Source organism: Solenopsis invicta, chromosome 5 (assembly GCF_016802725.1).
Source record: "Solenopsis invicta isolate M01_SB chromosome 5, UNIL_Sinv_3.0, whole genome shotgun sequence".
In the NCBI taxonomy this organism is placed as follows: domain Eukaryota; kingdom Metazoa; phylum Arthropoda; class Insecta; order Hymenoptera; family Formicidae; genus Solenopsis; species Solenopsis invicta.
The window spans coordinates 17,703,376-17,728,672 of NC_052668.1; the positions used below are offsets into that span (position 1 = coordinate 17,703,376).

General features: G+C 38.6%; 3 protein-coding genes and 1 long non-coding RNA gene across 16 annotated transcripts in view; 3 read left to right on the plus strand and 1 right to left on the minus strand.

The window, feature by feature from the left end:
• Positions 1-18,078, plus strand: part of LOC105205864 (serine/threonine-protein phosphatase 2B catalytic subunit 2) — a 138,519-nt gene extending 120,441 nt beyond the window's left edge. For 5 of the 12 annotated variants that reach the window (XM_026131943.2, XM_026131932.2, XM_026131938.2 and 2 more), the window contains 4 exons: positions 7,131-7,215; positions 7,486-7,583; positions 8,629-8,844; positions 9,438-18,078. In XM_026131943.2, the coding sequence (XP_025987728.1) occupies positions 7,131-7,215; positions 7,486-7,583; positions 8,629-8,822 (377 nt within the window). In that variant the 3' untranslated portion in view covers positions 8,823-8,844; positions 9,438-18,078. The remainder of the gene's footprint in view (positions 1-7,130; positions 7,216-7,485; positions 7,584-8,628; positions 8,845-9,437) is intronic. The other 7 variants (XM_026131934.2, XM_026131940.2, XM_026131935.2 and 4 more) reach the window with 2 other exon arrangements.
• A 1,526-nt stretch (positions 18,079-19,604) lies between these two features.
• Positions 19,605-22,343, plus strand: LOC105205775 (ubiquitin-conjugating enzyme E2 J1). The gene is made up of 5 exons (XM_011175279.3): positions 19,605-19,979; positions 20,332-20,537; positions 20,620-20,810; positions 20,889-21,006; positions 21,152-22,343. Exons 1-5 carry the CDS (start codon positions 19,943-19,945, stop codon positions 21,395-21,397), a joined length of 798 nt encoding a protein of 265 aa, XP_011173581.1. The 5' UTR covers positions 19,605-19,942; the 3' UTR covers positions 21,398-22,343.
• Positions 22,344-22,637: 294 nt separating this feature from the next.
• On the minus strand, positions 22,638-25,185 carry LOC105205772. Of its 2 annotated transcripts, none has more exons than XM_011175275.3 (7): positions 24,895-25,185; positions 24,524-24,575; positions 24,403-24,449; positions 24,285-24,318; positions 24,060-24,166; positions 23,867-23,979; positions 22,638-23,804 (listed from the first exon to the last, which is right to left on the minus strand). In XM_011175275.3, the coding sequence occupies exons 1-7, from the start codon at positions 24,948-24,950 to the stop codon at positions 23,533-23,535; spliced, it is 681 nt and encodes a 226-aa protein (XP_011173577.1). In that variant the 5' UTR covers positions 24,951-25,185; the 3' UTR covers positions 22,638-23,532. The 2 variants fall into 2 exon arrangements, with proteins under 2 accessions (XP_011173577.1, XP_011173576.1); XM_011175274.3 differs by having other exon boundaries at positions 24,889-25,185.
• Positions 23,671-24,077, plus strand: LOC120357811. Its single transcript, XR_005574811.1, has 2 exons — positions 23,671-23,812; positions 23,886-24,077. It is a non-coding gene; the product is annotated as an uncharacterized LOC120357811 (long non-coding RNA).
• Positions 25,186-25,297: the final 112 nt, after the last annotated feature.

Consider the following 25,297-nt stretch of genomic DNA (forward strand, 5'->3'; position numbering starts at 1 on the left):
CCCCCGGAGAATTTTCCCGTGCCGGTTCAAAATGTGACACAGACAGCCCCTATCCCGCGATTCCCGGGAACTTGTTTCGTGATTACGCGCGGAATGCGTCGGGAGTAAATATCATATTTTCGCGAAAGAATAAAACACCGCCGTTCTCGCGACAGCGGTGCCAACGGCGTGAACGTTTCTGCGACGAGCGACTTCGCCGATTTTCGAAAACTCCAGTAGCGGATTAAGCTACTCTCTTAGAGGAAGAATTTTAACGAAGCGTGAAAAAGAAGTCTCTCAGGGAGCGCATTAAGTATCACTGCTCCCGATAATTAACAAATAAAGAGAGAAAATAAAATGCATAACGCACGTTTTGCGCCAAGTCCGCGGCTGATCCGCTGCTGAGAGTCACGATGATGACCATAATGAAAATGAGAGAAAAAAAAATAAGAAGAGAGACGATACAACGACAATAGAAATCGTCTAACGCACATGCTTGATTGAATGCCACTTACGCTGTGCACACTTGTCTTTTCTTGTCTGTTCTATGTGTTGTTTCCTTTTGCGCCATAATTCTACAACCACCTCATCGCGACCACTACTACCACCAACTACCACCAACCACCACCACCACCACCACCACCATCACCGACACCAACCAAACAACCATCCGCAAACTGCCAATATAAAAAAAAATATATATATATATAAACACGTCTTCCCGTACGGAATGTGATCCGAACAAACCGACCAAAAATCTCCGCCACTCTCTATCTCTTCTCTTCGGCCGCATTTGACGCTGCTCTCACATTGTTGGTTACTTCTGTCCTTTTACTTACGTCCACTACGCTCAACCATCGGTAAACCAACCATGGGCGCACCATGGCCGCCATGGTAACCCGATGGTAACCCGACGGTGTCCGGTCCGAATACGACCCCACCTACCATCGTGTACGGTGAGTTGTTTTTTTGTTGAAAGTGCGAGTAAGAACCTACACTACAAATCCTCTGCTCTGTCTCTCTATCTCTATATCTATCTTTCCATCTTTCGGCCGTGAACGACGAGCCCGCGGGGACTCGACGCCGTTTTCGCTCCCACTCTTCCCGAGTATATATGAATACGATTTAACGAAAGCGAGCCCATCGAATTCTCCCCTCGAGTTACGTGACTCGATAATTACGAAACGTAAGATAATTCGCGCCGCGAAGAGAATTAGCATCGAGCTCCGCACCAACGAGCGATAAACCTCGTTAACGATCATGATCTATATTACTCCCCACGGGAGTTGGAGGGGATTGGATTTCGAGGGGAGATTTCGGTCGCGGGTTGATTAGTACAGCGGCGTTCAGTTCCCCGGCTATAGTCGTCCACGGTTCGAACGCAGAATATACAAATAGGAATATGTCTAACACCCAATGGTTCCCAATTAGTCGCGTTGTGCTCGGTCGTCGTTAATCCTCGACTGCTGTGCTCGAATTCAAGTCGCTCGTGTGATACGTCTTTCTCGTGAATTAATTAACATGAACACATTGTGAGCTAAAATAAAAAGGGAAAAAAAATTGAAATCCGGATTTCTGATGAGAGATACATCGAATCGAAAGTACCGACACTTTGTGAGAGACGTCCATTTGCCGCGGTGTCAGATTCGATTCCGGTGTAACAGTCGGGGATTAAACGTTCGCCATTGGGTATACGATCCTTCCTATTCTCGATGAACGGTCCACGTAACCAGGCATAGGCGTCGCATTTCTGTTCTGTTTCTACTCGTAAAAGTAGAATGAACGAGAGAGCGTTCGTGTGTCAGGTTGTTACGTGCGGCGGCGCCTATGACCCAGATCAATGTCGAAGGCCCGTCGTTGCAAAATGAGCGATACGTCCGACCTGCATTCGGAAGATCGTTTGATATCTCGAGCCGACTTGATCGCCTATCTGGTAATATCGCGAGGGGGCATCGTCAACGAGCATCGGTGATGTGTAAGATAACGATTATTTGTGCCGCGGCATTGTGAGAGTAATTGAAGAGACGAGGCACGCGCCCGTTTTGCAAGTCGGTTCGACGAAAGTAGCTGCGGCTTCTGTTAAAACTGCTTTTGGGAAACCCGATATAGAGCACTAGTATCCCTGCGCTATAATGTTCCGACCACAGGTTTACGAAATGGAAGACGAAACGTATCGAATCAGGTCGGCCGAATCGCTCGGAGGATCATTTCTACGGTATCAAACGTTATCAAACGATCTATTCAATCATTTCCCTGACGCGTGAAAAATTTTCACTCGCATTTTATTTTATTTCCAATATAAAGTGTAGCGCAAGTATTGGAGATACGCTAATGAGATATGATCTCCGATTAACGGAATCTATTTTCTTTTTGCAGTCCTTTTGGTCCGCGATAATTAACGAACACATCCGCGGATTTATGAGAGGCGTTAATAGTCGCGTTGGAGTTTTATGTTTGAGACGATGATAAAACGGATGAGAAATCGTGATCTCGAATATATATACGACGGGCCTGCGGCATGCTCAAAACTCGGTGCCAGACTCGACTGCGTTTTGATAAATGTTAGCTCGGTAGACAACTGTCGCAACGGCGTGCACGCGAAAATAACATCGGATCGCGTTACAAGCGGCGATCATTACACGCGGATCATTACAATCCCCCTTTCGTATTCAGAATCGTCGCTGACGATTCGTACCCGAGTTCGAATTACGCTGTTCCGATTATTGACATTTAATACACACCTTTACTCTTACTAGATACCACGAATTGTTCGTGATCATCGTTAACTTTTGGCACTTTTACATTGTATAAAAGAATTATTAAGTGATTCTTACGCATACTTTAATATCTCTAGAAAGTATTTATATAGTGTTGCTCATTTAAATTTAAAGAAGAAGTTTACATAAATGTTTTTATTAAAACATTGAAAACTCTGAAACTAAAATAGTTTAGCAAAAAACGTTTTTATATCTTAAAGTCGATATTCCAAAGTACAAAAAAATAGTTTCATTCAGTCGGTTGTTCAAAAAATTGAATTATTCAGCAACCTAAAAGTGAAGTGTTTTATTATGCATAAATGGGTATAAATTGAAGATATATCACATTTGAATTATGAATAATGCATTTTATTGATATTGCATTACAAAAATTTACAACTGATAAGAAGAAATATAAAAAAAAAATAATTTAATAAAATTAAAATTCTAATATTTTTCAACAGCTTGTGCAAAAATGAAATTTTTTTAGTGCAATAAAAATAATCACTTTGCATAAAATGGGTCATTCGTGTCTCAAGATGAATTTCCGAAGCGTCTTGGTCGAAGAACTTGCATTAACTGAGGCCCACCAGGGGATAGAGATCGTTATCTACTCAGACGTTCTCGACATTTTAAAGAAAAGAAATATTTAAAAAAATAGCGCAGGACACGAATGTCTAAATTAAGATGTGTATTAAGTGTCGAAAAAGTAAGATCGCGTGAAGACGATTCGCGACACATCACCGCGTCGTCGCTCGACATTCGTGGCAAAGAAATCTCTCGCGAGGACTTTCAAACGGTTCATCCTGTTACGTGAATAATTCGATATATGCTGCGTTGCGCATGATACGCGCAATTAGAACCGCGTCAAAGTTCGCGTAATACTCGTTCGCTGAAATATCATCATTAATCTATACAGTACATCGAAGGTTACACGATAATCTATGTTTAATTTCATCAAAACGCGTGGGATCTATCTCGCTTTCGCGAAAACTCGTTCCGGAATTGTTGCGCGGGATAACGCGTGTGTCTGCGTTGTTCCAGGGCAATATACAGTATGATTCTCGAATTACGCCACGAATTTCGAGCACCGCGACCGGTGACGCCGTTGCGGCAGGGATTACGTGTGCGTAACCGTGCGCTAAACACATAAATGTATAGAGAGCAAAAAGCTTGATCTGTTGTATAAGTTTGTAGTTGACGTGTACACGTCACGTTGTATGTGCCGCATCCTCTCCGTTTGTGAGCGCAGAAATTGTCGCGGGGCTGTCGTCGGACGGTTCGGCGCCGAACGAAGAGCCAGGCGGAGGCCAGTTGGCTTCCCCAAGGCGAATGCTGTTGAGCGATGATACTCGTTTTTCTCTCGCTCTCCATCCGGGGAGAATGGCGCGAATCCCCAAACGTCACGGGTGTAATTCTCCAAAATTTCAGCGCGGGAGAGTTTTATATATATATAATTTCAGCGCGGGAGAGTTTTATATATATATAATATATATATATATATATATATATATATGTATGTATGTATGTATGTATGTATGTATGTAACGTGGGATTCACAGCACGAAATTGCGCTCTTCGCTCGAAGGCCGAACGTCCAATATTTGACGTGCCTCGCGACCCTATCGATCCTACCCGCGACAGGAAAGGGCGTCTTCGGCGGAATCGCGGAACCCCCCAGCAGTAGCAGCAGCAGCAGCAGCAGCAGCTCAGAGTCGTCTTTCGCATCCCGTGTCTCGCGATTTCCCGCGGGAGCTTTCCTGATCGCATCCGCGAATCGTACACCCGAGCGGTGTAACGCGCACGGATAATAAACTGCGAGCGGCAGAATAATCTCGTTACGCGAGAATTGAGGCTAAAATCCGATACCTCGTTTCCCCGCGACGACGTCGTCGCCGACAGGCGGGGATCTCATAACCACGTAGAAGCCACCCCGCGCTAACCGCGAGATTTCGGATTACGCGAGATTGAAACGCGCCGGAACGCACCTGTGCCACGCGCGGTATAATTCGTCGCGATAAACCGTCGGGAGAGACCTCGCGCGCGCCTCTCCCGATCTCTCGCCCATTAATTGTAGAAAGCGTCATTTTAATTGACCCGCGACGCGCGCGCGTTGATATGCGGAGCAGCTCCGTTGGCTATTTGAGGAATCTCGCCGATTAATCTGTCAGCCGACAGCCGTGCGCCACCGGTCGCCGCCTCCGCGCTCTCGAAACGATCTTCGTCGATCGATCTTGCGTTTTCGAAGATGGCCATCTCCGAAAACAAAACGCACGCCGCCACGGTCGGAGATTTCGCGAACGACGGGCGAAAGATTGATATTTTTTTTTTCTTTTTTTTTTTGTATTTCCCTGCGGGCTGTGACAAATTGGGCGATACGTTATCGCGACAGTGGCCTAAGAACCACGGACCTCCTCGCCGTAAATCATTAGGATCCCGGAATTGCACGCGCGACACGACGACGCTCGAGCGAGCTGCGTCGACGAGAAATTTCGATACTTTTGGTCACGCATCTTTTTTTTCTTCCGATTCGATTCAGCCGGGGATGCCGCGAACGAGGCAAGCGGGTCTGTTGTTTCCCCAACAGCACATGATATCGAACGAATATCGTGATATCGTATTATACAGATATACGTACGATGTCATGATATTTTATCAATATTCGTACGATATCTAAGAATATTCTAGAATATTCATACGATAGCTTGTGCTGTTAGGGTTCTTTTCCTCCTTCGGACAGAGCATCGTACGAGATAGAATCTGGGGGCGAACACGTAGCGAGGACAGGATCACGCGATTAAAAATAAATGTAGACCCGCCCCCTTGCTAAAAGACGCTGCATTTGTTTCTCCAACCGATGCTAAGTGAGCTATCGAAACCCCTGAATCTTCCCGACGCGATAGTACAAAAAAAAAAAAGAAAAAAAGGCGATAAGCGCGACATTTAAGCGCCTCGATAAAAAAAAGAAGAGTAGAGGAAAGAGAGAGTGAATCTCTATCCTCTGCCGTTTCTCGCTAACGGAAGATTTTAGCGGCGCTAAACGGAACGAATTCTCTTTCTCCCCCCTTCCCCCCGTTCCTCGTTAAGGTACAATCGATCGAGCGGGCAAAGCTCGATCGTTGCGTCAATTAACGAGCAAACAGATAAACTGGCGGTTCTGGTGCGAAAGAGTTGCCGCCCGGCGTGAACCTTTGAAACGCGGACGATACGTCGCAGACCGTGAAATTCCGCCCGGCGCTTCCGTCTCGCTGGCTCTCAGCTTTTCGTAGGGCTACGAGCATGACTGAGCCGCAACTCTCTCGAGATCGCGAACCGCGTTCGCTTCCGTCGATTCGATTCGACTCGATCGTAAATCGGCGACTCTTTCGCGCTGGTAACGAGCCCCGAAAGGTAGCAGGCGATTGCCAAGGCGAAGTGGTAACGATAAGAGTTTGTAGTGGCCGACGGTGCGTACGTTTCGCGCTTGAACAGCATGCGCATGTCTCTTTTTCTCGCATCGAGTTTACGCAGTATGTGTCTACACGTACACACACACACACACACACACACACAAAATACGTTTTTGTGAAAGATGTGTACACTGTATTTACGCATGTTTACGCAGCTTCTGGTGCACGCGCGTTCGCAATCGCGTACTCTTCGCGTTTTCTCTCGTATCTCTTTTTTTCCTCGAGTCTCGATGAATAAACGCCCTTCTGTGGGGCGAAGAGTGCGTAACTCACTTTCTATCTTGCGAACGCGACGAGGCACGTGCGATCTTTTTTTTTTCTTTTCTTTTCGTTACGTGGCTGCTTGTATGTACGTCCTCCTCTTCCTCGCTCGTGATGTGCGCAGACTTTTTGCCTGCAGTTTGGCGTTGTTGTCTTGGCGTGACCCGATGAGAATAACGAGTGATTATTAATAACATAATGTATCCCCCTCCTCGGTAAGCTCTGTGGTATGAATAACGTAGTAGTTAACGTGCGACGGCGAGAATCATCGCAAGTGATTTGCAAGCGCGACGACGGACGCGCGGCAAATCGGTGACGAAGCGACGTGGCGAAGCTATTGAGTCTCTTGATTAAAATGTATTGTAAATTAATGGAGCAGCTTTTGTAAGCAGCCGTTGCAACAGCGCTACCGATCGTTAGAGAAATACTTTTTGATCGCGGGCGTATTTAAAACACGGTGTAAATTGGGAAATTTTTTAAGGACCGCCGTAACTGTCGATTTACGTCTGCTTTTAGTTTTCTTAATTAGAGGTCAGTGTTGTACGTCTAAGGAATTATTGTAAATTGCTCGCCTCAAACGGATCGCTGATTCCTTTCGCTATGTTGATCGTCACTGGATGATCTAGGTGCTAATGTTTCGTTGTCGCCATACGAATGCCATAATACGCGTCTCTGATATTTATAGGTGCAGCAGCCAATCTACGTAAGGAGGTGATCAGAAACAAGATCAGAGCCATTGGCAAAATGGCACGGGTGTTCTCCGTCCTGAGGTCAGTGCACGATAAAACTATCCCTCTTTAAATACTTTAAATACGTCTAAATACGTTCACAATGTGCCTTTAAATGCTTTAATATCAAAATAATAAGCGAATTAATTAATTATGATCCGGAATTCTGGGTTCTTAATGGCGGAGTCTTTCGCGAATTAAAAATTGAAATAGAGTCGCGCATTATTAAAAACAACGGACTTACAATTTTTGCGATTGTTTATAATAAATTATTTAACTATTACTATAATGTTTTTAATATCTGTTTCGCAGAGAGGAGAGCGAGAGCGTGCTGCAGTTGAAAGGCTTGACACCGACTGGCGCTTTACCACTCGGTGCATTATCTGGTGGCAAAACCTCTCTGAAAAACGGTAAGAATTTTACAACATCTTGACATTGCGGCTAAAAAAACCGTAATTTAGTTTAATCCATTCTTCCCCATTGCCCTAGAACAGCATCTTTCCAATTTTTTTTCTCTCCATGTGTACCTAATATTTTTTCAATTATATTTAAAAGTATCAAGAGAGATTAAAGAAAAAAAAGTTGGAAAACTGATGGGTTAAAATTTTAAAATGCAGTGAACTTTACACGCAGAAAAAAGTCATCCTCATGCTAAGAAAATTGATTATTCAATTTTCAATTTTCTTCTTTTAAGTAATGGTTATTTTTATAAAGAATATTTTTCTTTATAAGTTTTAAAATACATTTATCATTTACTTGAAACAAATAATATTTACTCAAAATAAACTTCAGCGTATACATAGAAAAATACATACTGTAAATTAGTTAAATTTTATATATATATATATATATATATATATATATATATATATATATATATATATATATATAATAAATATTTCTCATTTCAGATATTTCATAAATTTATATATCCGCAAATTTATCATAAGTACATCATAAAGCATTAAATTTATTAAAAATATATTCCGAATCATAGTAATTTAATAAATACTTTAAGTTAAAACAAAAATTTGTTTTGCTTGCATTACTTTGACTTTTATTTATAAAATTTTATAATTTTCTTTGAAAGATTACAAATTCTTTTTTTTTAGTATATTATGAGTTTAAAATTTGTGAATATATTTTAAGACAATTATCAAGAAAATATGTTTCGTTAAAAAGATGACCGTTACTTGATAAAATAAAAAAATTAAATTAAGTAATTGTTTTTCTACGTGTGCGTATATTTATCATGATTTATTCGTGATGTATCACATTAAGAAGATGCAAGTATCGGATTATTATTATTCGCAAATCATAAACGCAAATCTCACAATGATATAACTGGATAATCGCAAAAAAGAAAGAATTAGATTCCCGCTGGAATGGTTCTTTTGCAATATCACGCGTGACGTTCTCTCTGTTTCATCTTCTTTTTTTTTCTGTCTCGTATAGCTCTCCAAGGCTTCTCGCCGAATCACAAAATTACCTCGTTCGCCGAGGCCAAGGGCTTGGACGCCATAAACGAAAGAATGCCACCGAGGAAAGACGCACCGCCCACGCCGGTGAACGAGGAGAAAGCCGTGACAAAGCCGCCGCCTCCTGCGGGAGACAAGCGGGACCACAACATGCCGCAACCGCAGTCGTGAGCCCCACACTCGTCCACTCAAGGTACGCGTCCACAAATTCTAAATGTCAGGAGACGGAGGAAAAGCCTTGTGCTTGTCTCTTTGCCCGGCTTAGTCGGTTAATTTTCTCGAACTATTTAACGCGCTGTCCTGACCTATCTCGAAGCTTTTGCTCGATTTGCGTAGCTGCCGGAGTTAATGAGAAATTAATGTATTAATGAGAGATTTTTTGGTATTTTGGTCGATTCAACGAATCCTGGATTCGATCTCGATCACCATCTTACATACATTTTAGGAAGTTGTACGAGACATAAGAAGTTAGAGCTGTATAAGCTTAATCTAGGGCTGTGCCAAGCCAACGGGAAATCTAAGGGCTGTATTGGGTCCAGAGTTTCTTTTAAGGAATTGGATTAAGCATAAGGAACAAAACACATGTCTACTTCTTATTGAATTAACATTTTATCTAGAAAGAAAATTGTCGCCAAATTTTCTCTACTACTTTCAAATGCAATATGAAACAACCTGTAATTTTTTTATAATTTTCTCAGTGCTTTGAGAAATGATCTATACATCCTTAAAGAGTACAAGAACTACATCTTACGACATCATATTAACGTAAAGTGAAATGGTTTTCAGATGGCGGATGGATGGACGGGTCCTAAGATCCCGGCGCTATCGCCGCCACCACCGAACATTTGCAAACCATTGCTCGTCCCCCTCCCCCCTCCCCCCGGCTGTTATACAACAGTGCACTGTTCATCGAGAAGCCAGGAGAAACCATCGGCGTCGCATGGAGAATATCAGGAACGGACGGACAGACAGTCGCGAAGGGAAAGCAACTTTTTGTCGATGCGATTTTGAACGAGCATCATCATCGGTCCCGGTGCACGCATAGCGGAGGAAAGCAACAGCAGCAGCAACAGCAGTCAAGGAAAGGGGGCTGCATGAACATCTAGAAATAGGCGTCCACTCGGTCATTTCGTGGCGAGCCTCCTCTTCTCTTGGAGGATTTGCCTCCGTGTCTCTTTTTCGCGTACGCTCGCGAATGGAGAACGAGAACGTTAGCCTCCCTTCTGTCGATGAGCCACACGCGCGCGCCGACGTTCTCCGATCTCTCCGCGATTTGCATAATTATTCCTTGCTCTTTTTTCTCTCTAACTCTCTTTTTTTCCTTACCTTCGCTCTCTCGTAATTCCTCGCTCTTCTCTCCTCTTTCCCAACATCCACGAACGTATACATTATCCGCGTGTTTCTCGCGGATTAATCGATCCGATGTACATACGCACGCGCGCGTGTATGTACGTATCAACGACGAGCGGGACGTTAGGGCGCGATATATCTTGTAGATAGATTCGTTTACACGTCGAACGGATCGGATGTTCATGCACGGGGAAGGACGACGATTCCTCCTCCCCTCCGTTCCCGCCGGGCACCATTATTTCTCACCTGTGTCTTTCCTTTTCTGGCGCGGAAAAGCGAGGAGAGAACGTACGGCTCGCGCGCGGTTTACGTCTATCGAACGAGAGGAATCGCATAGACAGTGTGAAAGAGAGAGAATGAGAGGGAGAGAAAGAGAAAGAGAGAACGCGGACGAGCGGTCTCCGCCAAAGAAACAAAGAAGGCAGCTGGCCTGTCGTCATGAGGCGGAGCTTCCGGTTTTAGGATTTTATTAGGTTCTTAAGATGTGTCCGCCCTGGGTGACGCGTAAGGGCATCCCCCGCGCCACGGGGTGGGGTTACTTAAATCTTAAGTCGAGCTAAGCTTAGGTAAGCTAAGTCGTAAATTATATATAAATATATATATATATATATATAAATATATAAATGTATATATATATATATATATATATATATATATATATATATATATATATATACATACATATATGATATCGGAGAATTTATTTAATATACATAAATATTATAAATATTATATATTATTATTATCATTATTATTAATTATTCATTATGTAATCCGAATACCGTGTTTTTCGCTGCCGCGCGTGCACACGTCCGTCACGATCGCATGAAATAATTAACGCGCGAAAGAAATGTACGTCGAGCGCGCGCATCGTTTCCAAGTACACTCATTAGGGACATAATTTATCTTGGCCGTTCTGCACCGAGGATTCATTCCACACAATCTCGTTTGTGCGATATCGAAGAAAATATCTCGTTTTCGTTGTATCTCCATTTTCAACTGCGCACGGCCACGATCTTACACGCAAGATATTCGTTATCTATTAAGTTATTGAGGTGAATCTCGCCACGTTGTACAATGATCGTCAGATCCAGCTTGATCTCAATAATAATCGGGTTTTTTTTTCCTCGTTAAAATTGAGTTACCGATTATGATATCGTCTAAAACCTCGCTCGTATTACGCACCGTAGCGTCGGGCTGGAATCTATTCATCTTATTGTAATCTTATATGTGATCTCTATGAACTTCCGTTTTGTCATGTATCTTGTTATAAGTAAATTTTAGAATTACATATGTCGAAAACGAGATAATTTTGAATAATAGTACTTTTCTTGACGAAAACGTCAAGAAGAGACTTCATCTCGCATGAACGAAGATCTCAAAACCCGGATATTTACATATTTATCAGTGAACTGACATATATGCTCGTTTAGATATGTGATGCATATCTCTTGCTCCGACTAGTCGCACAAGTTTACTAGAGAGAACTGTGCAAATTGAAACGATTGCAGGCACGCCCGGTGGGGCGATCGTAACACGCTATCCGGGCGTGAGCTCCGCCAATATAGGCTCGAAATTAAAATCCGATAGTAGGTCATAATGGTGCTGAAGAAACGTGCAAGCTAGCAAGAGTTAAAGAAAGACAAGACGATGCGTTTTTTAAAGGGAGGCAGCACCCTGCGTCACACATGCAAAAGCGTTCTATTATATCTTGAACGCGTGCCCCTGCCTGATGTAAACCTGAATACAGCCACACTCTGCTTAGGTGCCGGAAGTGGATCCTTGTCGTCAATTTGACGACAGAACGGTACAGAACGGCCGAGCCAGACAAAACTCGAGAACCGTAATCGCGAGATGACAACGTGCCGTAAATGATTTTCGTGATGAAAAAAAAAAATGATATATTACAGTTTTGCGAGTTACTTATTTCGAGGGGTGAATTCCACGGGGAATTATAATCGCTAGAGAGTATAAAATATGCGTTTCTCGTTGCGGGAAACGTACGCGATCGTCGAGACGCTTCCGCTTCGATCGTCCGCGCTGTCACGCGCTCAATACGCTTTGTCGCACGTGACGTCCCGAGGATAATCAGAATCGAGGGCGGCTACTCTCGTCTCTCGTCTGTAATATTTATAGTAATAATCGCTCGCGGTCGTATCGTGGGATTTTGTCGTCGTTTTCGCTGTTTTTTCTACCTCTTCTCTAGAAATCGGAGACGTCGCGCCTTAGCGGGCTTCGTGAGCTGAATTGGCGTCGGTTGCGCAGCGCGGACGATCGCAAGCCTAATCATATCGGGTACCGGGAAGGAGGAGAAAGTAAATGAGAGATTCGAAGCAAAGAGCATCTCCGGAAGCCGAATGGCGGCATCGTCAGCGTGTTACGGTCTGAAACATAATAAAAGTAATGAAAAGAATATTATAATAAATGAAATAAGATATATATCTCTTTCTTCTCACTACGATATAAAATATACAGTGAATAATAATTCTATCTCTCTTTGCTACCAAGTTGTACTTATTCTTAATTAATTTACTTGTACAAAAGAATGTGTTAAATAATAATGAAATATATAATATAATATACAACACAATTATAAATAATACATATTATAATTATAAATATAAATATATATAAATATATACATATATATATAAAGATGAAGCACTACGGATATATACAGGATATCCCAGAGCTATCGTCACTCCTTTCATCTGTGAATTTCCTCGCTGACTTTTCCTTGAATGTAAATTTCCACAAGTGTGTCATCGATTTTCCACAATTTAATTCTCGAAACAAGAATAAGACCTAAAGTACAATTTTTCGAGGTTCGCCAGTAGTTCGAAAGGTAACAGTGCCATTTCTATTAAGGAATCGATTCCAAATCGATCGAAGAATTCCCGGATGAAAGAAGCTGCCACACAATTTCGGGACACCCTGTATACACACGTGTATACATATACATTACAGTGTTGGTTATCTGATGTTGCCACATCATTATGATTACGACACGATTATTATTCATTTTAATTCTTATTATTGCCATTGTCACTGCTGTCGCCGTTACAATCATTGCTGCACACTGTTATCACTTGTACGCTATCGCGAAACACGAGACGCATACGCGTTCGGCGCTATAGTGATTTTGACAAAATGAGATGACACGCGGGTCAAATTAATAAATGCGCATATGCTACATATACAATTGCGATCGTTGCTTGCAAGGCTACGATACGACGAGGGTGACATGATAATGATGATTCAGAACGCGAACTGAAGTCGCTCCCGTCTCTATCCTTTGGTTGTAGAAGCGATCCGTTTTATGAATGCGAGGAGAGAATACTAACGTGTGAACGCGAAGAATGTATTAAAGGACTTCCCTTTCGCATACACACGAACTTTCACGGACCATCCACCTTTCGGATAACAGTCTTGACTTGTGCCTTGTTTAGACGTTTCCAATCATTTCCAATCGACTCGCGCTTCGATTTCCAACCACCGTGCTCACTCGAACAAACTCATATCCGACGTTGTTCCTTTACGAAAGAAATATTTGATAAATTCAATGCGATCACGCGCGTCTCCGCCGTTGTCCTTTTTCATGAAGAAACGGTCTTCCTCGGTGACTTTTTGCGGACGAAGAAATTGATTCGTCGCGCTTTCTCTCGGTGATGTAGCATAAATTCTTAGAGCTTTTACGATAAAATTAATTAATTTTACTCTGAGAGCCGCGGCGTTATCTCGGACTGAGGATCTATCCTGCGTAGAACGATCTGGCAGCATGCGATTACTTCATCAACGCATGCGAACATCCTATTCATTCATTTGAGAATATAGCGTCGTGCCGACATCAAATATATGCGTTTTATATCCTACCATAGATACAATACACGCGACAGTATCGCCATATGTAGGACGCGAGTTTGGGTCACTCTCTTTATATCTATATCAAACGCAAAGCGAGAAAAATAGTCATGTATACATGCTAAAATATACGCCACACGTGCGTGCTATATATGTACAGAGTGCCTCGCGACAAACTATATTTATAAGCTTACTGTATAATTTAAGATCAGTTCTCTTTTAAAAATGGTTCCTTACTATTCATTTAATTTTAACTGGATTTTTTTTAAGGCTTTATTATTTATGGCTCAGTCATTGTGATATAATATTTTTAAAAGCACGAAGTAATAAAAGAAAAGGTGACATTAAAATTATTGTTAAGGAAAAGACTTTGAGCTCTACAAAGAGCTTGTCATCCATTATTTGTCATGTAAATCGCGCAACGCTCTGTATATAGAAACACACGCATAATTTAGATATTATATACGTAAAGCCTGTATTTTCTGCGTTAGTTTGCGTAAAGCCTCATTTCGTCACACATACACACACACCTACATACATTAATGATAAGTAAACCGTTTAAGCGGCGTCTCATTATCATCGTAACAGAATCGTTTAACTTCGAAAGCGTCTTTCAGGGGAGAAGCTGGCGCTTTTGTGTGGCTGAGCGCGATCTACTGTAACAGTCCTTGTGTTCTTCTTTTTTTTTGCAAGCGACTGAACTAAAGTGCTCTGTGTGACTTCGTAGCTATGTTGCGTTCTATACGTGAACTCGATGACGTACCTTCATTAACATATGACTTAGCATGGAATCAAGCTTCACTTCGTACAAGCAAAGACCTTGTTGGATTCGAGTCTATTGCAACAATTCTCGTTATTGTCGGAATTATAAAAACTATAAAGTAAAAATTTGCGCGATAATTTTTCCCGATTGTAAATGCGATGCGAAACAGATTCGCCAAGGAGAAATTCACGCTCCTTCTCTTTATCATCTGAATATATATCGCCTTTGCAATATTATCGTTACCACTGTTGTTGAGCTTTTCTTTAATTATCTCCAGTATTATCGTTCTTTCTTTTTGTAAAAATTCTGAGAAAAGGAATAAAAAAATAGAATTTTAAAGGAGACCTCTCCCCTTTCGAGTCGCATCGAACGCAATTTAATCGAGTTTCACTGAGAAATAATTTTATGTACCTGTTACGACTGATTATTATCATGTACATCGCTAAGGACAGTGAGAGAGAGAATACGTGTACATGTATGTACATACACATGCCTGCGCGCGCGTATGTATATATATTTATATAGTATGTTATCATACTGTTACGATTGTTTTATAACTATCGTTATGTCATTGGCTGCTTGTTATCGACGGCTTGCGATCGGCTAATTACATCGCTGAACCGTATGTACATATCGAGTTTTAAAAAGGGCACGTGGCCTCGCGGAGAGCGTGCATATGGAACAGAGTCAGTTGCATAACGATTTAGTCAATTTCTATTAAAAATTAGCTGGACGTAGTGGTCCTTGAGATTCTTCGCTTTCTTTTCATTGCTGCATTTTTGCAGAAAAGATATAACAGCAAGATTCTCATAATGACAATTTTTCTTAGAATTTCTGACATAATTTTTAAAAACAGAAATTTATTATTTTTTTATTATTATTTAGATAGAAATATAAATATAACTTTAAATTCTTTTTACAATTTCTACATAATTTTAACTTTTTTTTTTAGAACATTTCTAATTTTTTGCATGAATTGGAGCACTTTACAGAAATATTGAAAAAAAAACCTACATCTTTTCTAGAATTTGTTACACGTGTAAATTTTGAAATGTTCTAAGATTTCTTATTACATAATTTGCAAAGATTGGAGAATTGGAAAACTTAGTTATTTACATAGTTACTTTAAATGACATGGTGCAACAGACCTACGCCGTACGCACGCATCCTGAGCCCAGTTATTTAAGGCGTGCAACGTTCACCTGCATATCACTTGCACAATTGTTTTTGCATATGATGCGCGGAAGATAAACATCTTATGATCTCTTTAACGAGCGACTGAAAAGAAGAAAAACCGTGTTCTGAGAGAGTTATATGAACAGGTCGAATCTTATAAGTACATTAACGTTGCCGTTAACGTATTTTATTGAGATTCCCTTGTTTCGTCATAAATTTCAACACTTTGGTTGCATCCTGTCCGATCGAGAAGCTCGAATGTAGGATATTTCTCACGAATATTAAATTATTATTTTAATCTCTTTCTCTCTCTTTCTCTCTTTCTTTTTCTGGTTATTTCGCGCGGCAATATCTGTAAAGCATGGCGTGATCGCATTTCCCTATTTAATAACTGTACCTGTCTAAAGCGTGTCGTTTAATTAAATCTATTTTCTACGCTCTGTGCCAGCGTCGTGTTTGGCGTTTTACATGATAGATAAGAGTCCCGGAATCGTGCGAAAGTTAACGCGACGTGTCGCCGCCCGGAGTATGTAAGAAGGCTGTAAGAAGAGGAAACACGTTGGAGTTTTTTCGCGACACTTGACCTTTTCCAAACAACAACCACAGAAAAAAAATAAGAAATATGTAGCCTTAGACTCCGTTTCTCTTGTTCCTTTCACGCGAGCGTCGTCCGGTGGATGTGACGTATCTACTTGAGAATGAAATCCGTACAGAATATAATAAATACATCGGAAATGTGCGCGTATGTGTGTATGTGTGTGCTCTTCCCATCCAACTTTGCAGATATAGAAGAATCAGATTTACATATGTCGCCAGTTTTTTTTTGCGTAATAGACAAGGTCGTAAAACTTGAGAGGCTCATTAAACTTGTTGATGATCGCTGGAATAAAAGTTGCCATATTATTAATTTGAATGTTAAATTAGTTGATTGACATTCAAACTGTCGACTTTTAATTTAGCAAGATCTATTTTCGGAAGAAACGCTTCTCTGCTAAGAGGAAAACGTACGAGAAGACAATCTCTCGGTAAAGAATTGCTTTTTGATTCGTAATTTGTTGAATGTCTTCCCGCAATATCATTTTATAATACACGCAGAAAAATCTTGCGGTAAGTAATTATTAAATTACTTAAAAAAAAAATAAAAAATACATTTGATGGGTTCGAGAGTATTCAAGCGGTAAATTCAAAGTCTGATGCGTCGAATCTGTCACTTCGTTTCCTAAATTTTACTTTACGAAGCAACATCCAAATCTTTCGTGGAAAAGTTTTGTGTCCACTTGTAATTTTAATCTCTGTTTAACTTACTTTGTAACTTTTTTCGAGTTCTAAGAATTAAAAGATCGAAGACAAAATAAATCGAGATTAAAGTTGATCTACTTTGATAGAAATGAGCCTTAGAAATTTGAAAAATGTGAGAGAAAAATGCTTTCAGTTCACTCGTCACCGTTCGCGTTACTCTAAGCTGACTGCTATAACGTAAAATGAAAGAAAGAGAGATAGAGAGAAGATGCAAGGAGATGGTCTTTATTGGAGCACACATCCATCGGGCGACGGCCGTCAGCAACGCGCGAGAGCCGTAAATTCGGGCTTGATAACTTCTCGCGACATTCGAGGAATGGCATTCAACGATAATGGGAAATAACTGTACATACACGTGCGTTTATTATTATCTATAATACTTACTACTACGAGACTTATTCCTAAGAGATCTTTTGGCTAAAATACTTTATAGAAGCGAGACTCTGATCGCGGATGGAGACAAAAGAAGAAAAAAAAAAAGAGCGAGGACTGCATCGCATACATTGTTTAGCGCCATTGTGACTCTATAATCCCCTTCTTGAGAAAATAAGCATGTACACACATGTGCACATGTGCAAGTACGCGCACATGTATGTATATACTTATTATATTTGTTTATATATACATATACATGACACGCGCGTATATAGACGCATCGGTACTATTATTATTATCATTATTATGGTTACACGGTTCTTATCATTATTGATATCGTCTTCACTATTATAATTATCATTGTCGTGTGAAGAGAATACGATGAGTAATTATTATAAAAATAAATAAAAGAGAAAAATCTTACTTATACATAATTATAAATACGTCATGACGATATATTCGTAACGATTAATTATTACGGTAAACATAACGACATTATTATTACTATTATAAATAACATCCTATTCCCCATCTGTTGTGAATGTTTACGTTGTTTTATGATATTTAGAATATTCTAAAAATAAAGTCTATAATTTCCACGAACTCGTTATTATACGTATCGTTACACTTCCTGTTTGTCGTCGATTATTCCATAAGAGTTTGAATATCACTTGTAATTATAACATTATTTATTACTAGGAAGTAGTGTCGTTAAAATATAATTTTACCATGAAAATGTCTGTATTATTATTATTTAGAAAAACAGATCGATACAGAAATGGATAGGAAATAACTTTTTTATTTGAAGATACGACAGATTCATATAATATTACATTGATTTACCTGAGCAATGTTTGAACTTTCTCTTGTCAATCAGAATAACTGATCGTTTGGTAAAAAAAAATATTTGCCTTTTAATGAAGCTGAATGTTTATATAGAATTATAGACAGATATATTGAGAACTGGTTCGATAAGATTTACGCACACAATTCGTTTGGAAGAGATAAATGAAGCTAATAAACAGTTGCTCCATATTCGATTACAAAACAAAATCAAAGAGTTATCTGTCATATTATATAAATGAAACGATAGAATCAAATGATCTTAATAAAATGATTGACGTCCATTTTTACCAATTATCTTTAATCTCGGTCTAACCTACTTTTTATCTTTTTTTAGTTGCAAAAATTAGATTAAGAGTAAACAAGTTTAATTCGTATTAGTAGAAATTGATATAATTCCTTAAAATCGATGAAAATTTGAAAAAATAATAAAAATTAATGATACAAAGTACGTGTTTTCAAAATAAAAAGATTTTCATCCCTGGTTAAAGTTTTCCTTAGATCTTTGATATAATATTTTCATAAATTTCCATATGAATTTTAGAATTTAAAAAAATTAACTATAATTTTATAACTCTTTAGAAAATTTTTCAAATATTTTATATAAATTGTAACATTTAAAAGTATTGACAGTCTATTTTATTTTTCTAGAATACTTTACTCTTCTTTTACTGTTTTTTCAAAAAATCTAAAAAATTTCAAAGTTTCTTTTTAATCATCTGTCTTACATTTCCTGACAGCACGCAATATTTATCATAAATATTTATAAATTTCATAATAAATTTATTACTATTTATATTTTTTAACATTATATAAGTATTTTATATAAATGAAGTCATAAAATCTTTATTCCAAATGTTATTAAAATATAGACTACAAATTTTATAATTATTTTTATGTAATGTCTATGGTGAATCTTTATAATCTGGTCAATTTTAAGCAAATCGCAAAAAATGTTTATGAAATCTTTTCATAAATATTCAAATCATACTTATTATAAACATTTTGTAAATAGCTTCTTTTTAATTCAAACGTTAAAACTTTTATTTAATAAACATTGTGAAACCTGCGAGTGAAATTTTGCTTGTGGCAAAAGTGTGCCCAGATTAATTTATCGAAACATCGATTAGAAACGTCTCTGCCTTTCTGCATTTAGGGTTCAGAAGAAGCCAGGAGAAAACGGAAAATCAGCGGGTTCGTGCTCCGCGTCGACGATCTCTCTCTTTCTCTATCTCTCTCTCTCCATGCCAAGGCGCAAGGTCGCGCGGAGCGACTCCGAATCCGGAGGCGATAAATAGAAGCGGCGCGAGCGCGAAAGCGCGGTAAGGTTCACCACGTCACGTCACGTCACGTCACGCCTCACCTCGTGCAGCCGTGCGAGCGTCGAACGGTCCACGTCGCGATTCCGTCGACGACGTCGAGAATCGTCCGTGCGAAGATCGGCGTGCGTGCGCGCCGATCACGAATATGTGAACGGGAGATCGGTCAGTGCGTTCGCGGGATCGCTAGAGAGAGAGAGCGACGACCCACGTATTCCGCGTTGCTTCGCGGCGCGCGTATTCCCGTTCCTCGGTCCTTTAACCTGCGCCACGACGAGGGAAGGTGTCCGGAGGAGCTGCCGAAGATGTCATTCGAGGGAAAATACAACGCGAAGAGCCCAGGTGAGTTGAGATCGCGCCGCCGGTCAGGACCCGTCGTCCGTGCGACTCTGACATATTTCTATGGGGCTATTGTACTCATAGATGGCAACCCGTTGCCATCTAACTTCTGATGAGCCTTTGTATCGTTTCTTCCACGATAAACGCATTGACGCACTATTATCCCATGATAAAACATGAGAAATACCCTGTGTATATGAGATACCTTACGTATGTGTATATTACATGATAAGAGTCTGATGAAAGATGTCTGCTTATCTGCCACTGTCTGCCACCTTGTTGACGAGCCACACAAGTAGTATTTTTATGAATATCGATTGAAGACCGTTTATCTCATTAAATGTATGTATCTTAGCGGTGAAGAGGTTAATGAGAGAGGCTCAAGAGCTACATGAGGCCACCGAGGAGTATTATGCGTCTCCTCTTGAAGACAACCTGTTTGAATGGCATTTCACAGTGCAAGGACCACCGTCTACAGACTTTGAGGGTGGTGTTTATCATGGGAGAATCCTGCTACCACCAGAGTATCCCATGAAACCACCAAACATCATCCTGTTGACGGTAAATGAATATCAAGGAATCGTGTATAAATTATGTTATTTTGATGTATTATAGTTGCGACATTGCTACCTGTTTTATTTAGCCAAATGGACGCTTTGAAATAAACAAGAAGATATGCCTGAGTATCTCTGGCCATCATCCTGAAACGTGGCAACCATCGTGGAGTATCAGAACGGCATTGCTGGCTTTAATAGCTTTCATGCCTACTCCGGGAAGTGGTACAATCGGAGCATTGGATTATAGCACTGAAGAACGACAGAAGCTCGCTAAGAAGTACAGATATAAATCCATACTCGGACACTATGCTTCAGAAAATGTTATATATTATAATTGATCTATGATTCATTTTAGATCGCTGACCTGGCAGTGCGATACGTGTGGTAAAGTTGTAAATCTGTTGTCCAAGAACTCAGTTAAAAAACCCATCACTGAGGAGGAGCAAACCATGCTGAAAACGATCGCTCTCAAAGTAAGTAGCTAATGTGTACAATATCATAAACATATATTGAATTATTATGTAATTTGACATTAAGTATTCGATTATGTTACAAAAACCGTTAACCGATTCCATATTTCATAAATACTTAATAAATATATGTAAAAACTTATTACAGGCCGATGACTCCCCTACATCAGAGATATTATTTACGGATAATACGAGAAGTGTATCCGAGAGCGAGGTACGGCATCGTAATGTGGAAACAATTCCGCCGGAAAATATAGATCGTCAGCAACCTGAGATTATCCTAAATCGCGTAGAAACAATGTCCTCTTCGAATGATTTATTTTGGAGTATTCTTATCGCTTCTTTAGTATCCGCAATTATTCTGTTAATCTTACGACGATTATTTCTTATTTAATTTATTCGTCATTTTTGTGAAATATAGTAATATGTCATGAAGACAGTACATTTTATACACGTTTATGGATATCCTTTTTAAGCTTACAGAAAAAGAAGTCTTATACTGTCACATGAATATTGCAAACCATCCGATTTTTTAGGAAAACGTGTGTTTTTATGAAAACACATGACGAAAGTATATACATTAGTTTATATAGTACATATCCATACTGTTCTTATAAGAATTTGTCTTGAATATCCCAGATATCTTAATTTCATTGAAATGAGAAGATCAAAATAAATAAATTTTTTGTTCGATTATTTACATGTACTAGTCGCTTGCTTTCGTTAATGAATATAGTATTGAAAAAAATTATCATTTATCCAACATTTATATATTTTATTTAATAGTATGTTAAATGATATTAGTATTAAATTGTAGATTTTAATATTACTTACAAATAATAAATTTTGTTTGTTTTGATCATTGTTGTTTTCAAATATTTTTTAGGTTTGTCCAAATATATTGGATTGAAATAAAGTTCGTAGCTTTTTTTAGTAGGTGGCATTTGAACACATAAATTCGTTTCACGTGTGATTGAAACATGATTATGTGACGCTACTTTTATTCCAGTAAACATTTATTCCCAACGTAATAAATTTAAAACTATATCTATAAATTTATATAATTATATTATTTTTACCAATAAATTTGCATTATGTAATATATATATATTATATATAGCCTAACATGATACTATTTTGTAATAAATATAAGCTATACAAATATGTCTGTGTAACTCTATAGCTTTCATACACTTTTCATATGTGTATAGTCACTGTAATAAAAATTTAATGTACAAGATAATCTGTTAGAGGAGAAAAGGATTTAGAGCAAGACTTTATCTAAGTTCATTCTTTTATATGTACATAGAAATATAATAAAGTAATTATTTATTAAAGCATATATATAAACATATTATTTTGTCACATTTATTACAATCCACAGTGCAATACGATGTTTTGCAATTCCATTGCTTTTATATATTTATTGAATTATATCTTTTATATTTTTGATTGATGTGACATTCTTTCGAGAGTACCTATTTCTAAGATTCTAACAAATATTTTAAAATAGTTTCTTAAACTTGTACCTCATACAGGTTAAGAAACTCTTATTAACGATATTGTATATATAACGATATAATAGAAATATATATTAAAATGATGTTATCAATGAAATATAAGTAACACAGTCATAAACTATAGCAAACTTCATAGTCTTTTATTATCTATGTTAAGGCATTCTACATTTATCATTTACAGTAACAATTCGTAATTTCGTTCTTACATGCTTTTCATTACAATAAAATAATTCCCATCTGAAACTTTCTTCTTTTGTACATTTGCTATCTTTCTAAATTATATGTTCTGTTGACGTGTGAACTTTAAATCGCATATATCTCTCTGATTTAGATAATAGCTAATAGCTTGAAAATTGCATAAAAAATAATATGCTATACTAGAATCTCGCATATTTCTTTGCATTATTATTGGTATTTGTATTATTTTTAAATAATCTATTGTTTTAATGTATAAAATCAAAAGTCATTTAAGTGCATATCTGTATTAAAAAATTAAAGTGTAGAAGTAAAATATGGCACATATGATTTTATTTTATAAAAAATAATTTATTGTCATACGGAAGCTGCGTGAGGTAAAAGCAAAACTGAAATTTGATATATTATTAAAGTCTAATTTTTAAAGTTTAATTTTCCATTTTTAAGCAAGCAAATGCCTTACCTAAAAATTGAAAACAAAAAATATATCATTTATTTATGTATATAATTGTATATATTGCATATGCTGCAAATGATTTTTCTCAATTTGGTAACTTGATATAATTCCTTTCTGTGCTATATATTATTATAAGATACTCTGTACAGTATTCGTGATTGTATATGACATATCCTAAGTTGTACAATACACATTTTTGAAACGATATAAACATAGTTATATCGTTTCAAGAATAGTAATATCGAAATAATATAATTTCTCGCAAGTATAGGACAACTGTTTTAACTCCGTCATTGGATTTTTATAATACAAAAATACAAACAATATCTCGATAATTACTTACAATTGAATCGTTTATCAGCTATCGGTATTAGAGTTAGTCCACTCACCAGTCTCTTTAAGAGCTCTGTCTGTTAATCTCTCTATCTCAGTTAGAAGTTGTTCAGTCTCTATATCGACACATACCATCTCTGGTTCCACTGGATCCCATTCTAAACTATTTGGACTTGAGACTCTGGACCAAGGAGATGCCGTCAGACTAGAGGGTTGACTGTTATCAGAGGACGTATGAGATGTTAAAGAATACTCTGTCTCTCCCTTTTCATCTTCCATGATTGGCAGTGGCATCCCTATAAAAGTAAAATCAGTCTATGCATCATAAGATTTATAAAAATGATATAATGATAATTACCTTCATGCTCCCATTCAAGGTCCAGCGATGATCCCGGAGTGGACGAGACATAAGCCTGTTGTTTCATGAGCGTTCTTGCATCAAGAACTTGAAGCGACATGTCCAGACCGGAACTAAAAATAATCATAAGTTCTTTTAATCTTAAACACATGCAATAATTCCACGAATGTTATCTGAGTATAAATGTTTCTACCTCGTTGAAACATCATTCCTGGAACTCAATCTGGAGTACTTATTGCCACCTCGTGACCACCTTCCCTCGTCCAATAATTCCAAAGTCACCGGGACCCCACGTTTTTTCTAATTCAAATATATATAAAATTTCACAATGTAAATTAAGATTCTTTTTTCAAAACAAACTACAGCTCTCACACATATTCTGTAACATTTTTATCTTTGTATACTGAATGAAATTTACCTTGAATCTTTTTAAAGAGAGGAATGATAAGAGACTATATCCAGTAAGCATGGCAGATAAATGCAATTAATATTATAAAGTTAAATTAGAATTAAAAGGTAGAAATTGATTTTTATACCTTTTTGATCCTTTAGCTTGGTCTTCGTGCCCTCCACTGTCCATGAACTAAACATAAGACATCAGAGTTATTTTTTCTAGCAAAACCGTATATTTGCAAAACAAGCTTAGCTAATATATACCTCATCTTGTTCTTCTTCTTGGAAAGACATTCTGGTATGCCTTTGATAGAACCTAAACATACAAGAAAACAGTGAGACAGTGAAATATGATATGCTCTTTTTTAATACCCATGATATACTGGGAAGACTTTCAATTAGAAGTAAAAAATATCTCATTACAGCGTAGAATTCAACATCTTTTATTTATACATAATGCATGATCATAGTCATACATTTTAGCAATTACAAAATCATGACTCATAAGATTAAAATATTGAGAGTTACGAATAAAGTATTATTTCAACTGGACTGTTAAAAATTAGAGTATCCATCATTCAATGACTTCACTGGATATTCTAAGAGTGATCTCAGACAGTTGGTCTAACCTGTACCTGTACGGCACAAAATCTGTGACTTTTGCTAAACAGTGGCCGAGACAGGCCCCCATGACCTGCCAGCCCACGGCGCCGCGCCGTCATCTAATTGAGATGGATATTCGGATGCCAGCGTTTAACTCCGCGTGACACGGCGACGGTTTCTTTCACCAGGTGTTGCCCGGTGTCGATGTTGGTGTTGCGATCGGTCGCGACCGCTCATCGCTTCCAGTCCATGGACGAAAAAAAGAGCGTTTTGGATCAGCTGTTACCTGTGCGGGGGACAGGCCCTAGCTTTACAAGACTGGAGTTAATGGGATATACATATGTATGTTCTGTGGGTCGAACATTGTAGCACAGACTCGAATCACATCCATTTTCCAATCCGCCGATTTTATCGATAATGTCGTAATATGCTACG

Coding starts and splice junctions, on each gene's coding strand:
- LOC105205775 (XM_011175279.3), top strand. CDS start 19,943: ATGTCATTCGAGGGAAAATACAACGCGAAGAGCCCAG. Junction 19,980..20,331: donor ATACAACGCGAAGAGCCCAG/GTGAGTTGAGAT, acceptor TATGTATCTTAG/CGGTGAAGAGGTTAATGAGA. Junction 21,007..21,151: donor TGAAAACGATCGCTCTCAAA/GTAAGTAGCTAA, acceptor AACTTATTACAG/GCCGATGACTCCCCTACATC.
- LOC105205772 (XM_011175274.3), bottom strand. CDS start 24,950: ATGGGGGCCTGTCTCGGCCACTGTTTAGCAAAAGTCACAGATTTTGTG. Junction 24,576..24,888: donor TTTGTGCCGTACAGGTACAG/GTTAGACCAACT, acceptor TTGTATGTTTAG/GTTCTATCAAAGGCATACCA. Junction 23,805..23,866: donor CCTTGAATGGGAGCATGAAG/GTAATTATCATT, acceptor TTACTTTTATAG/GGATGCCACTGCCAATCATG.